This window comes from Triturus cristatus, chromosome 1_1 (assembly GCF_964204655.1).
Source record: "Triturus cristatus chromosome 1_1, aTriCri1.1, whole genome shotgun sequence".
Classification (NCBI taxonomy): Eukaryota; Metazoa; Chordata; class Amphibia; order Caudata; family Salamandridae; genus Triturus; species Triturus cristatus.
In genome coordinates this window covers 1,269,135,759-1,269,152,114 of record NC_140579.1, presented here as the reverse complement: position 1 = coordinate 1,269,152,114, position 16,356 = coordinate 1,269,135,759, and the positions used below count along the sequence as shown (strand labels likewise).

The window sequence follows — 16,356 nt, the reverse complement described above, 5'->3', positions numbered from 1 at the left end:
GGCGGATGGGTTCACTGTGCTGTTGCGTCGCCTGTAGGTGTGGTTATGAGTGCATGTGACTAGCTGGCGACATGTCCTTGTACTGTTACTTGCCTTTGCACTTATTTTTTTTTGCATATATATATAGCACGAACTCGACCTGAAGTTTATTGGAGCGCTTTACACGAGCACCGTATTTACATTACACATTCAGGCACGGGGAGATTAAGTGATTTGCCCAGAATCACAGGATGTTGATGCGACCTCGGGGCTCAAACTCTGGTTTCCAGCACCAAAGTCGGCAGTTTAGCCGACGGACCACATCCTCGCCCTTGCCCTGCTGATTTTCAGGGACGGCTGCTCTGTCTTCACAAGGGTCGGGCGAACTATGACTCCGCTGCCTGGAACAGATCTGTTAGGTGTTTGTACTTATTTTTTAGTTTTTTTTATTTAGCGCAAACTCAATCCGTAGGTATTGGAGCACTTTACATGTATACCACATCCATTATAGAAGGACACATTCATGTTTGGTAGGTACGTGGATATTAAGTTATTCATAACCGGCGGAGCCAAGGCTGGTCTCTCTACCTCTATGACTCCGGTTGCTGCTCGCGCCTCGTGTATAGCTGGTTTTCCTAGTTATCTGGCTAATACAAAAGCGGGCTTTGCTGTGTTTCTGTTTAAAGGCTACACATAAGGGGCTCAACTGATCGAATTGTAACCAGCTGTCCAACACAATACCGGCAGAGGGCTCAGTGAGACGTACACTTGTAAGGGGCAGAGGTTACACTCCCGGCAAGTCTGCCTCAGCCTTCATTCTTCCGAGGTGGATCAATTGAATACCATTGATTGGGTAGTAGTTATATCTGTTAACCGAGCGTAGAAATGGAGCAAATTTAATACAGAGGGCTATTTGAAAAGTATAATTTTTTTCCAATGTGCCAGATGAATTTGTCTTTATGTTCTTGGGACTTATAAGAATCTTGTAGTGTGTACATCAGGCGGGTCATGTGTCTTTGGAAAACTAGCACCTTTTTGTGATATTGTAGTTGCATGATAGTTTCACATTATAATAGTGGGGGCTCGGATGTCAAACCTCCTTTCCGGGTGTTGGTCCTTGCCAGCAGTCATCACCTACTGCCAAAGACTTGCTTTTTAAAATGTATATCACCTGTCACCTCCTTCCCCTTCCGGTACCCCCCTCACTAGTGCCCTCTCTCCCTTTCGTTTTCACCCTTCCAGCCTCTCTTCCCCCGTTCTCTCTCGGTCCGCCATTTCTCTCCTTGCCCCCATTTCTCTCTCCCTGTGCCCCCTTTCTCTCTCTCCCTGTACCCCCCTTACTCTCCATCCCATTTTCCCGTGACCCATAGCTTTGGCTGCAGGTGAGTTGGCACAACTCCTGTGAGAGAAGTATCTCTAGATTAGGTGGCACGTGCCCCTGCTGGGACCATGGTCAGGCGTTTGTCTGTTACACAGAAAACCACGTCTCCGTTAAACTGCAGTTTGAGAGTATTTTTGGTTATTGTGTTTATTTACTGTACCAAATGAATCCTGGTTGAACTGGGAATCTTATGCCAGAGCATCCCAGGAATCCAAAAAGTAAAACTGAAAAAACACATTTTGGAGAAAAATCATGTGATATTGCAGAAATCGCTTCATCTCTTAGTGGTGTTTAATGTAGGTTCATTTACAAACCCTAGCCATCATATAAGGTCACTTCACCATTCATCCCTTTGTGCCTGCAAACAGAGCTGAATACTTCACCTTTCACCACTTTGCATCTGCAAACAGAGCTGACCACTTCACCAGCTGAAAAACATTTGCACAAGCGTCGCTGACACCCCGTACTACCGATTTTTTATTTATTGCATATGATTCCCCAATCACTTCAAGTACATTTGTTGTGATCGGTAGTCCCTGTCCCCTGCTATACATTCCATCGTAATTTTTTAGATCCTGTTTTTTGTATTTTTATTCATCCATTCACACTCCTTTACATTAAAATAGCCATAGCTTTACTGTACAGTTGCTAGAATAGCTTATAATAGGGTATAGTGTGTAATTTTTAAATAATCACTCCACTGCAAACAAAAACATTGATAAACACTGCCATTTACAATGCCAGTAGCTCCAACTGCAACAAATGCGAGACCTATTGCATTGCAAATGCTTCTTATTAGGAGTACCTGTGCCTTGGACTTATATGTCATCAGAATATGACAATGCAACAGCATTAAAACATGTTAACCTATTTGTTCCCTTTTATGTTATCCTAGTTTTTGGTTGAGCCTAGGTGGTGTGCATGCGCTATCTGCAAGACCTGCTGTAAGCATTATAGCGAGTGTAATCCTGCCTGCTGCTTGCAATTGGTTAACTCCTGCGTTGCTCTGCTTTCCTGGCTCCTTATAGGTTGGTGCTCCCGATACATCACTTCCGTTGTATTCCAAGATGCACCGACCAACTACAGTTTTGTTATGCTATAAGTTTTCATTTGTTTTGTTTAGGGACTACTTCTTTTATTTTATATTGTACCACCAAATCCGCCTAGCACTGCAACCGGTTTCATAAGTTTTTATTTTGTTATCACCATGGCGTCCGCTTCATGGGTTGCCATGCACATAAGGTAAATATGCACAGGAACTGTGCTTTAAATTTTAGCATGGTGCCCGCTTTTTTAATTTCAATTGTTTACTGCCTCGTATTGGTTTCTTTTTTTTGTTATCACCATGGCACAGATGCCACGCTTTATATTTTAATACAGCGCCTGTTTCAATTGTTTCCTGCTTAAGCTCCGGAGTTCGCATAATTTAAAGTGCAGTTACTCAGAGCTCACCAGTGCCTGCCACTCCAGTGTGTGTGGTGATGGAATGGGTAAGGGAGGAGTGGGCTTGGGGAAGCAAGTGCTTTATATTACGGTCACAGGCAGCCCCGAGATTCCTGGGTAAAGCTGAATTATTTCAGTGTGTTTCCTCTACAATTCCTCCATTGTACTCCAAGTCCCGGCTCCTAATGCAAGCCGCTTCTGAACAGATGGTCCACGTGTGTGGCCAGAGTGGACTAACTGTGCACTGGTGCACACGTGCAGCAACGGCTCGTTTGCACCCAGTTTGCAGTAGGAAGTGAATAAAACAGATTTTGCCCCCGTGCAAATTACAAAAACAATTTTGCACCAGTACACAGATAGAGAAAAATGACAGTGAAAGAATTAAGGAAATAAATATATTTTGCATATAATGTTTTATGCGCGCAGTAACATTTTTTTTATAGGAAGGAACATTGTTTCATTAAAAAAAACATTTATGTTAAAAAAAAAAAATGACACCCACTAATTTTTGCAATGTTGATGCCGCCATGGTCAGACGAAACGGAGCAAAGTGATTTTACCTTAATCACTGTTTCACCTTCATCTTTCACATTTTAAAAGTTGCATTTGTCCCATCGGTCATTTTTCGACATCAAAACATAGAGGAGCTACTACGAAATCCAACAGCACACCTCATAATTAAACTCCACTACATACCACTCCACAACACAAAATACCATTCCACATAATTCCACACCATAACACACAATCCCACTCCACATAATTCCAATACACTTAATACCACATAATTATTATCCACATAATTCCACAGCACACCATGCCACGTAATTCCACTCCACACAATTTAACAACCAACAAATTCAATCCAACCCACATAATTCCACTACACACCACATACATACACTCTATCACATATGTAAAAAACATTACCAATTACAATACCAATAGCTCTAATTCAAACAAATGCGAGACCTATTGAATTTCCAATGCTGGTTTAGGGTGAGTATAGGTTTTTAGGTGATAGGGGCTTTATTAGGGTTTAGGGTGGGTATTGGTTTTTGGGCAGCACAGGAATTTTTAGTGTTTAGGGTGGGTATGAGTTTTTGGGTGGGAAGGGATTTTTGAGGTTTTAGACTGGGTATGGGTTTTCAGATGATATGGGCTTTTTTAGGTTTTAGGGTGCGTATGGGTTTTCGGGTGGCTAGGGAATTTCTAGGATTTAGGGTTGGTATGGGTTTTTGGGTGGTAAGGTATTTTTTAGGATTTAGGGTGAGCATAGGTTTTTAGGTGATAAGGGCTTTTTTGGGCTTATGCGGGTATGGGTTTTTGGGGGGCAAGGGAAATGTTATGGTTTGGGTTGGGTATGGGTTTTTTGGTGATGAGGAATTTTTAGAGTTTAGGGTGGTTATGGGTTTTTGGGCTGTGAGGTTTGTCTTGGGTTCGAGGATGGGTATGAGTTTTGGGTGGCAAGGGAACCTTTAGGGTTTAGGGCAGGCTTTGGTTTTTGGGTGGTAATGCATCTTTTAGGGCTTAGTGTTTGTATGGGATTTTGAGTGGTAAGGAATTTTTTAGGGTGGGTATTGGTTTTAGATTGGCAAGGGAATTTTTAGGGTTTACGGTGAGTATGGTTTTTTGAATGGTTAGGGATATTTTAGGGTTTAGGGGGGATATTAGTTTCTGGCTGGCAGTTTAATTTTTAGGGTTTAGGATGGGTGTAGCTCTTTGAGTGGTAAGGGATTTTTTAGGGGTTGGGTATGGGTTTTATGGGCAGCAAGGGAGTTTGTAGGATTTACGGTGGGCATAGGGTTTTGGGTGGCAAGGGATTTTTTAAGGTTTTGGGTGGGTGTGGGCTGGGTGGGTATAGCCTTTTGGGTGGTAGGGACCTTTATAGGTTTTAGGGTGGTTATGGGTTTTGGGTGGCAAGGGAGCCTATAGGGTTTAAGGTGGGTATGGGTTTTTTGGTGATATTGATTTTATTAGGGTTTAGCATTTGTATAGCATGAGAATTTGATAGGGTTTCGGGTGGGTATGGGTTTTTGAGTGGTAAGGGATTTGTTAGGATTTAGGGTGGGTATGGGTTTTTGGTTGGCAAGTGAATTTAGGGATTTGGGTGGGTATGGGTTTCTAGGTGGCAAGGGAACTTTTAGGGTTCAGGGTGGGTATGGGTTTTTGGGTTTTAATGAATCTTTTAAGGTTTAGTGTTTGTGTGGGTTTTTGGGTGGCAAATAATTGTTTAGGGTCTGTATGGGTTTCTGAGGGGCAAGGACATTTTTAGGGTTTAGGGTGAGTACGGGTTTTTGAATGGTAAGGGATATTTTAGGGTTTAGGGTGGGTAGAAGTCTTTCGGTGGCAATTTAATTTTTAGGGTGGGTATAGGTTTTTGAGTTGTAAGGGATTTTTTAGGGTGGGTATGGTTTTTTTGGATGGTAAGAGAAATTCCAGGGTTTAGGGTGGGTATGGGTTTTTAGGTGGCAAGGGAATTTTTAGGGTTTAGGGTGGTTATGGGTTTGTGTGGCAAAGGAATTTCTAGGGTTTAGGGTGGGTATGGGTTTTTGGTGGCAAGGTATTTTTTAGGGTTTAGTGTGAATATAGGGTTTAGGTGATAGGAGCTTTTTAGGGTTTAGCGTGGGTATGGGTTTTTGGGTGGCAATGGAATTTTCAGGGTTTGGGGTGAGTATGGGTTTTTGGGTGGTAAGGGATTTTTTAGGTTTTAGGGTGGGTATGTTTTTTTTTTAAGTAATATAGCGTTTTTAAGGTTTAGGGTCCATACGGGTCTTTGGGTGGCAAGGGAATTTCTAGGGTTTAGGGTGGGTATGGGTTTTTGGGTGGTACGGTATTTTTTAGGGTTTAGGCTGAGTATAGCTTTTTAGGTGATAAGGGCTTTTTTAGGTTTTAGGGTGGGTATGGGTTTTTGGGTGGAAAGGGATTTTAAAGGGCTTAGGGTGGGTATAGGCTTTTGGGTGGTAAGGGCTTTTTCAGAATTTAGGATGGGTATGATTTTTGGGTGGCAAGTGAATTTTTAGGGTTTAGGGTGGGTGTAGGTTTTTGTGTGGTAAGGGTTTTTTTAGGGTTTAGGGTGGGTATGTGTTTTATGGGTGGCATGGGAATTTTATCATTTAAGATGGGTGTAGGATTTTTGGTGGCAAGGTATTTTGTAGGATTTATGGTAGGTATGGATTTTTGGGTGGCAAGGGAATTTTTTTAGGTTTTGGGTGGGTGTGGGCTTTTGTGGGGCAAGGGAAATTTTATGGTTTAGGTTGGGTATGGGATTTTGGGTGGCAATGGAACCTTTAGGGTTTAGGTTGGGTATGGGTTTTTGGGCGATAATGATTGTATTAGGGTTTAGCATTTGTATGGGTTTTTGGGTGGCAAGGGATTTTTATCGTTTAGCATTTGTATGGGTTTTTGGTTGGCAAGAGAATTTTTAGGGTGTGGGGTATGGGTTTTTGAGTGGTTAGGGATTTTTCAGGGTTTAGGGTGTTAATAGGTATTTGTGTGGTAAGGGGCTTTTTTTAGGGTTTAGGGTGGGCATAGGTTTTGGGTGCCAAGGGAACCTTTCAGGTTTATGGTGGGTATGGGTTTTTGTGTGGTAAAGGATTTTTTAGGGTTTAGGATGGGTATGGGTTTTTTTTGGTGGCAAGGGTATTTTTAACATTTATAATGGGTGTGTGATTTTTGGCGGGAAAGAGTTTTGTATGGTTTACAGTGTGTATGGGTTATTGGATGGCAAGAGAATTTTTACGTTTTATGGTGGGTGTGGGCTTTTTGGTGGCATGGGAAAGTTTATGGTTTAGGGTGGGTATGGATTTTTGGTTGTGAGGTTTCTTGGAGTTTAGGGTGGGTATGTGTTTTTGGGTTGCAATCGAATTTCTGGGGTTTATGGTAAGTATAGGTTTTTAGGTGATAAGGGTTTTTTAGGGTGGGTATGGGTTTTTGGGCGGCACAGGAGCTTTAAGGGTTTAGGGTGGGTATGGGTTTTTGGTGGCAAGGGAATTTTGTAGGGTTTAGGGTGGGTATGGGTTTTTGGGTGGTAAGGTATTTTTTAGGGTTTAAGGTTAGTATAGGGTTTTGGGTGGTAAGGGTTTTTTTAGGGTTTAGGGCAGGTATGGGTTTTTGGGTGGCAAAATAATTTTTAAGGTTTAGTGTGGATGTGGGTTTTTGGGGGGCAAGGGAAATTTTATGGTTTAGGTTTGGTATGGGTTTTTCAGTGAGAAGGAATTTTTAGGGTTTAAGGTGGTTATGGGTTTTTGGGTTGTGAGTTTTGTCTTAGGGCATAGGGTGGGTATGGATTTTTGGGTGGCAAGGGAATTTCTAGGGGTAGGGTGGGTATGGGTTTTTGGTGGCAAGGGAACCTTTAGGGTGTACGGTGGGTATGGAATTTTGAGTGGTAATTAATCTTTTTAGGGTCTAGTGTTTGTGTGGGTTTTTGAAAGGTAAGGGATTTTTTTAGGGTTTAGAATGGGTATGTGACAAGGGTATTTTTATCGTTGAGGATGGGTGTGGAATTTTTGGCGGGAAGGAGTTCTGTATGGTTTACAGTGTGTATGGGTTAATGGATGGCAAGATAATTTTTATGTTTTAGGGTGGGTGTGGGTTTTTTGGGGGCAAGGGAAATTTTATGCTTTAGGGTGGGTATGGGTTTTCGGTGATAACAAATTTTTAGGGTGGTTATGGGTTTTTGATTGTGAGGGTTGTCTTAGAGTTTAGGGTGGGTATGGGTTTTTGGGTTGCAATGGAATTTCTGGGGTTTACGGTGGGTATGGGTTTTTAGTGGTAAGGTATTTTTAGGGTTTAGGGTGGGTATGGGTTTTTGGGTAGCAAGGGAATTTTTTAGGGTTTAGGGTGGGTATGGGGTTTTAGGTGATAAGGTTTTTTTTTTTGAGGTTTTAGGGTGCCGAAGGGTTTTTGGGTGGCAAGGGACTTTCTGAGGTTTAGGCTGGGTATAAGTTTTTGGGTCGTAAGCTATTTTTTAGGGTTTAGGGTGAGTATAGGGTTTTAGGTGGCAAGGGGATTTTCAGGGTTTAGGGCTGGTGTGGGTTTTTGGGTGGCAAAATAATTTTTAAGGTTTAGAGTGGATGTGGGTTTTTGGGGGCAAGGGACATTTTATCGTTTAGGTTGAGTATGAGAAGGAATTTTTAGGGTTTATGGTGGTTATGGGTTTTTGGGTTGTGAGGTTTGTCTTAGGGTTTAGGGTGGGTATGGATTTTTGGGTGGCAAGGGAATTTCTAGGGTTTAGAGTGGGTATGGGATTTTGGTGGTAAGGTATTTTTTAGGGTTTAAGGTAAGTATAGTTTTTTAGGTGATAAGGGCTTTTTAGGGTTTTTGGTGGCATGGGAATTTTTAGGGATTAGAGTGGGTATGGGTTTTTGGGTGGCAAGGGAATTTTGTGTTTAGGGTGGGTATGGATTTTTGTGTAGTAGGGGATTTTTTAGGGTTTAGGGTCGGTATGGGTTTTTAGGTTATATAGGATTTCTTAGATTTTACGGTAGGTATGTGTGGCAAAGGAATTTTTAGGTTTAGGGTGGATATGGGTTTTTGGGTGGCAACTGAATTTTGTAGATTTTGGGTGGCTTTGGGTATTTTGTAGGTGTGAGCGTAGTTTGTGTAGTTTTGCTACCCGGAACGCCGCAAAGTTACAAAAAACTCTGAGTGTCAGACTGCAGTGCGAACTACAGTTCGTGCTGGTATTGGTGCCACTCGCGAAGGGGATTTTTATGGTTTAGCATTTGTATGGGTTTTTGGGTGGCAAGAGAATTTTTAGGGTTTTGGTGGGTATGGATTTTTGAGTGGTAAGGGGTTTTTCAGGGTTTAGGGCGGGTATGGGTTTTTTGGTGGCAAGGTAACTCTTAGGGATTTGGGTGGGTATGGGTGTTTTGGATGGCAAATGATTTTTTTAGATTTAGAGTGGGTATGGGTATTTGGGTGGAAAGGGATTTTTTAGGGTTTAGGGTGGGTATGGGTTTTTGGGTGGTGATTATTTTTTAGGGTTTAGTGTTTGCATGTGTTTTTGGTGGCAGGGGATTTTTTATGGTTTATGGGCGTATGGGTTTTTGCGTTGCAAAGGTCTTTTTTTTAGGGTTGAGGGTGGGTGTAGGTTTTTGGGTGGTAAGTGGATTTTTAGGGGTTAGGGTGGTTGTATGTTTTTGAGTGGTAAGGGATGTTTTAGGGTTTAGAGAGTATATGGGTTTTATGGGTGGCAAGGGAATGTTTAGCGTTTAGGGTGCGTGTAGGATTTTTGGTGGCAAGGGATTTTGTAGGGTTTATGGTGTGTATAGGTTTTTGGGTGGCAAGGTATTTTTTAGGTTTTAGGTTGGTTATGCATTTTTAGGTGATATGGACTTTTTACGTTTTAGGGTGCGTATGGGTTTTTGGGCGGATGGGGATTTTTTAGGTTTAGGGTGGGTATTTGTTTTGGGTGGCAAGGGAACCTTTAGGGTTTTGGGTGGGTATTGGTATTTGGGTGGTAATAATTAGGGTTTAGCATTTGTATGTGTTTATGGGTGGCAGAGGATTTTGGGGGGTTTAGGGTGGGTATGGTATTTTGGGTGGGGTGGGAATGGGTTTTTGGGTGGGAATAGAATTTTTTGAATTTGGGTGGTGAGGGATTTGTTAGGGTTCAGCATTTGTATTGGTTTTGGGGTGGCAAGGGATTTTTAAGGTTTAGGGTGTGTGTTTTTTGGTGGCATTTAGAGTGGGTCTGGGTTTTTATGTGGTAAAGGATTACTTAGGGTTTAGGGTGGTATGGGTTTTTGGGTGGCAATGGAATATTTAAAGTTTAGGGTGGGGCGGGTTTTTTGGGTGGTAAGGGATGTTTTAGGGTTTAGGGTAGATATGGGTTTTTGGGTGGCAAGTGAATTTTTAGGGTTTATGGTGGGTATAGGTTTTTGGGTGGTTAGGGCTTTTTTAGGGTTTAGGATGGGTGTGGATTTTTGGGGGGCAAGGCAAATTTTATGGTTTCGGGTGGGTATGGGTTTTTGGGTGATATGGGAATCTTTAGGGATTAGGGTGGGTGCGTGTTTTTGGGTGGTAAGGTATTTTTTCAGGTTTAGGTTGGGTGGCAAGGGATTTTTTAATGTTCTGGTGGTCCCCCTCCAAGTCGGCTCGAAATCTCGGTGTCATCTTTGATACTTCGTTGACCATGGATTTGCAGGTCAGCAGGACGGTATCTACCTGTTGGGGAGTCATTATGACCCTAAAAAAAATTCTCCATTACCTTTCGCCATCGGCACGTAAGCAGACTGTGATTGCCCTTGTTGGTTCGAGGCTGGATTACTGTAATTCATTATACTCGGAGATTAATAAACATCTTATCCAGCGCCTCCAGGTTGTGCAAAATGCTGCTGCCAAATTCGTTTTGGCTCTCCCAAAAGATTCCTCCGCTACAGCTGCTAGGAAGTATCTTCACTGGCTCCCTATTCATCACAGGATTTCTTTTAAACTCCTATGCCTCACATACAGAGCCCTTCTCATCGGCCCCTCGGATGCTCTGGGGTCTTTGCTGACCCGTTACATTCCTAGTAGATATCTTCGCTCCTCGGATGCTAATCAACTGGTAGTCCCCCGAACCAAGAAGGTTAGATGGGGTAGCAGAGCTTTTTCTGCCGTTGCCTCGTTACTTTGGAATTCACTTCCTATGGAGATTAAATCTCAACCCTCTTTGGTTCTTTTTAGGAAATCTCTTAAGACCTGGTACTTTGAGAAGGCCTACCAGTAAGTTCCTTTTATCCTATAGTCAGTATTTTTTGGTAGGCGCCTTGACGCCCATTGGGCTTAGTAGCGCTATATAAGATTTGTTTCATTCATTCATTCATTCGTATGGGTTTTTGGGTAGTAAGGTATTTTTTGTTTTAGGGTGGCAATTAATTTTTAGGGTTTAGCGTGGGTATCGTTTTTCGAGCCAAAAGGGAATTTGTAGGGTTTTGTGTGGGTATGGGTCTTCGGGTGGCAAGGGATTTGTTAGGGTTTAGGGTGGCAAGGGAATTTTCAGGGTTTAGGGCGGGTATGGGTTTTTGGGTGGCAAAGGATTTTTTAAGGTTTAGGGTGGGTATTGATATTTGGGGGGCAAGGAACATTTTATGGTTTTGGGTAAGTATCCGTTATAGATGATGGGATTTCCAGGGTTTATGGGCGCGGTGCGTTTTTGTGTGGTAAGGTATTTTTCGTGTTTAGGTTGGGTATGGTTTTTTGGGTGGAAATTGAGTTTTTCAGGTTTTTGGTGGTTATGGGTTTTTGGGTGATAAGGTATTAGTTTGTGTTTAGCTTGGGTATCGTTTTTTGGGTGGCAAGGGATTTCTTTCAGTTTAAGGAGGGTATAGGTTTTGGGTAGTAAGGAATTTGTTTGGGGTTATGGTGGCAAAGGAATTTTTAGGGATTAGCATGGGTATCAATGTTTGGGTGGCCAGGGAATTTTTAGGGTTAAGGGTGGGTAATATTTTTTTATCGGCATGGGAATTATTAGGAGTTAAGGTGGGTGTGGGTTATTGGAGAGGTAACAGAATTTTTTGTGTTTTTTGACTTGCCTATATCTTTTGCGCCGGTTGACGAATCTTAACAAAATGTTCCCAAAAAAGTGTGCCAATGATTCTAGCTGTGCATGGAAAGTTTTGGGGGCATAGAAAAAGGCAGAGGTCAAAAAAAGTGTATTTCCCATGTTAGTTACCTATAGTCTTTAGACACGCCTGCACCCCAACCGCCGGACAGAATTATAAAAAAAATTGGGAGAAAAGTAGATTCTGTTCTGGAGATCATGCCTGTTATTATTGGTGTATATCGTTCAGTAGTTATTGAGATTATCGGAAACCAAATTTATGTACCTGGACATATGTGGTACTTTTGTAGTGCCTCTGTATTTATGTTTAAAACTCATACACTTTAAGAAGACACGAACAATCACTGGATGATGTCATCGGTAATGTCATTTAAGATGTCATCAGTGGCGTCGTGAGTAATGTCACTGACCATGTCATAAGTGATCTAATATGTGAGCTCATAAGCAGTGCATTGTGGGGGCATAAATTATAGTTAGGTCAGGTAATTATAACTGCTAAATTTCACTGGTTTTGTACGAGTAACTATAACGTTCCTGTAACCTTTGGATTTTTCAGTGAATTTCTAAGGGTATTTTAATTCTGTTTCCTAAGTATAATGGCCCTGTAGCCTTTGTTTTTTCAGTGAATTCCTATGGTTTTTTTATCCTTAAGTAAGATGCCCATCACAATGCACAGTGGGGGGTTAAACACAGGGTCTGGCCTGGCATTGTGTTGCCCCCACCCAAGCTTGCTGCTCCTGCTCACCCCCCTCCTTGCCATCCATTGTCAAAGTCCATGACCCTGCTCCCTCATTACAGCCATTTGTGGCTATTGTTCTGCCACTGCCCTTCCTGCCCCATGACCCTCCTCCCTACCCTCTTTTGTCTGAATCTATGCACGGGCCCCCTCGCTCCTGCCCTGCATGGCCTGATGTGCTGCCACTGCTCTCCATCAAGCTTGATGTCCCTGCCCACTCTTCCTGCCTTCCGTGGCCCAATTATATGCCTCATCATTGCCCTCCTGCTTAGCCTCTGTGCTTAGCTTGCTGCCCCTACTCTTTCCACTTGCCCTCCGATGTCTGTGTGCATGCCCCTTTCTGCCCATCATATTCCAAGGGCCTGCCACACTTCTATCTACTCTAAGTGTTCTGTTGAGCTGCCCCTGCTACTTCCACCCTGCCTGTCAAGTTACATGTTCCATCCCCTCTCTCTTGTCCACCAAGATCCATTTTGTTGCTACTCCCTTCTGCCCTCCGTGCTCGGTTTTACCGCAACTGCTCCTCCTGCCTGCCATGCGTGGTCTGTTGTGAAGCCCTTCCCTCACCCTCTTTTGTGTGTCCAGCTCATACCCCTCCCATCTGTCTTCCATGGTCCTTTGTGCATGCCCCTGTCCCCTCCCTCTTGCCCACCATGGCCTTAGTGCTGCCACTAACCCTCCTGCTTGCCATGCATGGTCTTCTATGCTGCTACAGCCCCTCCCACCTGCCCTGTGTGGTCAGTTTGCTGTCTCTGACCGCCCCCATCTTTCCCCAAATGTATGTGTGTATAGCATTATAGTCTCACTGTTGCCCTCCATGGTGTGTTGTGCTTCCGGTGCCCATCCCTTCTGCCCTCCATGGTCAGATTGCTGCTCTTGCCCTGCCCCCGGATTCCGTTTTCCATGTTCAGACCTCTATCCCCTCCTTCCTGCCTTATCTGGTCCTTTGTCATGCCCCTGCATACTCCCTCCTGCACCTCATGGTGGGTTAGGCTGCACATGTCCCTCCTGTCTGTCCGGTATGGTCAGTTTGCGGCCATTGCATCTGTCCTCTCTGTTGTCAATGTGCATAGCCCTGTCCACTCCCTATTGCATCCAGGGTCCGTTGTGCTGCACTGCCATCTCACTTGCCAGTGATATATGGCCTTGTGATTGGCATATAGTGGGGTATACCATGAAGTTACAGCAGTATACTGCGGCCCAACACATAACTTTTTGTTTTTTGACTTATAACTGTAATGCTACTTAAGTAATTTAGAGCTACTACTAAAATAACCCTTTCCACCCCATATTCTATATTCTTGCCAAATTGAATCTGCATCCATTCAAATACTTTCATCCTATGTCTGTTTAAACTAGACTCGACTACACTCTCATGAGTGGGACACCGACCTAGAGAACCGCATAACAGCCGAACAGTGGGAATTCTGCTGCAAGCAAACGGAGGCTATAACAGCCAACAGCCGGTTGAGACTCAATCATTATAAATTCCTGCACAGGCTCTACTACATCCCGGCCAAGCTCCACAAATACAAGCTTAGAGAGGATGATGGATGTGCCAGATGTAGGGGCGAGGGAGCGGACTTTCTCCATCTAGCCTGGCTATGCCTGACCATCCAACAGTACTGGCTACAAGTGTTTGTGGGTATGTCAAAAATGATAGATATGGCTCTACAAGCCTCACCAGACATTGCTCTCCTAGGCTACACGCATAATGTAGACACCGTGTATAAGACGTTTTTAGCCCTAGGCCTACTGATCGCTAAACGTAGGTTGGCGTGCAGGTGTGGAAGGGGCAGGGCCCCTAAATTTAAAGAATGGATACATGATCTTACAACATGGCAAGAACACTCCATTAACTATGCTGAACTGCTCACTCTTACCTCCAGACCACAAGATATATGGGGCCTCCTCACATCCTACCTCCTCTCGACTGCAGACGATTCCACTACTATCCCAGGGGTGCAAGATGGTGTCGAGGCCCCGGAGGTGCCCCCCCCCGCGGTATGGGAGCGGGAGCACTACCATTTTCACCTCTGCTTAGCAGTGAGATATAGACATCAGCGGCGCTTCACCTCTATAGGCAGCAACAAAGGCACCCGCAGTAATAGGCTTCTCAGTCCCTGCCTAACCCCACTGAGTTCCGAGATCCCTGAAGGTAATCCAGTCTCCAACTGTTATTCTTTGGATGCACTGTATTTGTTTTTTAATGTAAACGTGGGCTATGCAGTCCAGAGCATGGTTATTCGGACTTATAATGGCATGCAAGGTGGGGAGGGAGTTTATTTTAGTTCCTTAAACAGAAATGTACCTTACATACAGCACCTGTATCTATGACTATTATTGAATCCATATCTTTATCTCATTGAGCTGTATCATCTACAATAAAGTTTTAATATAAAAAAATTAAAAATTTACAAAAACGTGTATTTCATTGACCCGTAGAACCATTTCACTTTAGTAAATCAAATTATAGCAATGCATTTAGCATTTTTTCTTCTTAAAGAGATGGTTTTCAAACATGAATTTAGAAATGTTCATCCTCCTCCCCCCCCCCCCAATCCGGACAACAATGCCATTAGTGATTACATTAAAGCATAGGAAATGGTTTTGAACAGTATGCATCCTGAAGTTGTGTATTTTGACTTCCTCTTATATGTGATAATAAAGAAAATGAGGTAAGTTGAATTAAACATTTGCCTAAGGTCACACAATTTGGTCATGTGAAGAAGCCACTGGTTTCACATTACGCAGTTGAGTTTGGTCACTAAATATACATGCTTTGCTTCCAATAAACTGACTGTGCACCCCCTGCTGACATCAGTGCAGCCCTCGCTTACACCAAAGACCAAACTTTGTGGCCCCCAGGAAAATGTTTGTGAGTGCCCATGGCATAGAGCATGAACAATGGGTCAGCCCACTTTAGCCATTGGCTAACTTCACTGTGTGCATCGGCTTTGTGCTCTATCACAGTTGTTCCATTCAGTGCCAGGAATTGCTATGGCGATGTGTGGTTTTGAGACCCAAAAAGATTAGCTGTTAACCAATTTTGTTAATATATATATATTGATGATTCTCCAGCACCTACCCCAACAAAATGTTTAACAAAAAAAGTGACAAAACAAGCATTTACAAAGTCAAAAGGCTGGTGGTCAACGCCAGACCTATTCGCTTTGCCAATGGTTGTTATGTCTTGTACTTTGTTCCTGTTACAATTTCAACTTTCAAAGACACATGTTTCTTTATTGCACAATTATGGTGATTTGTGCTTTATGTAGCACTTGCTTTAGCAGATTTCTGCCATCCGTTCGTTGATCCATGTTTCATAAATTTAAGAAACATGATATGCTGTGAGTCCCCTGCTGAAATTAATAATTATGCCATATAGGGTAGACACAGATTTCTGCAAAAGTCACTAGTGGACCATCTACCCATATTAGAATTTGCCAAACTTTGTCTTACATAGACCAACTCTTATGAAATTCACAAATGTTGTCTTTTAGCAAATTTTGCAAAAGTTTTTGGCACTTCATGAGTGCAAATTTGTTTTTAATTTGTGCCCACAGGACACTAGTCGGAGCATAAAATGTCGTACACGGAGAGCAAAACCACAGTAGAGGTACATTTTTCTTCAAACCAACCTCCTACTGGTTTCTCGTGGGGCTCTTGTACACAAGGCATGCCCTCACATCCAATTCTCCTTCTCCTTGCATTACTAAAAAACACATACTACTATTAAGATTTTTTTCTAATGTGACAGGCACTGTTCTCTGTCTTTGGAAAGCAAACCTCTTTCCAGAATATAATCATAGCTCGCTTTGCTGTGTCATGTCATGTCATACCATTAATAACTTCCTTTTTCTGCTTTTGTTTTAATGGGCGCATGCAAGGCACGAAACACAGGTCAGACCCTGGAAGTCTAGATTTGCTGCTTGTTCTAAATTTGTGGTCCTACTATTTTAAACGAAGACTCCAGGACACATTATGTAGCCCACATGGCTGTTTTTTATTAAGAAAGTGAAAGCATGTGAAGCAATGAACAAAAAAAAATTAACTAAACGGAGGCCAGTAAAATTATAAATGGCTCTGCATCTTCAAGCAAGATGAGTGACCTTTGGTCCGTCTGTTGTAGTCCAGTTGGCCCCTCTTTCGGCAGCTGACGGGTCTGGAGCCCTTTCAGCCCAATGGGTGTTGCACCCCTGTACATATTTCGATATGCTTGGTTCCTTTCAATTGAGTGCATCAATCATGCACTGCTGTCCCATGATG

At 43.0% G+C, this 16,356-nt stretch overlaps 1 protein-coding gene across 6 annotated transcripts in view; it reads left to right on the top strand.

Moving 5' to 3' along the window:
• Positions 1-16,356, top strand: part of LOC146871936 (DDB1- and CUL4-associated factor 7) — a 919,103-nt gene that overhangs the window by 605,679 nt on the left and 297,068 nt on the right. Inside the window, exon 7 of one of the 6 annotated variants that reach the window (XM_085652294.1) lies at positions 13,447-14,500. The exons of the other annotated variants lie outside the window; for them this stretch is intronic. Within the exon in view, the coding sequence (XP_085508420.1) occupies positions 13,447-13,466 (20 nt within the window). The 3' untranslated portion in view covers positions 13,467-14,500. Of the gene's footprint in view, positions 1-13,446; positions 14,501-16,356 lie in introns of those variants that run through there. 6 annotated transcript variants of the gene reach the window in all.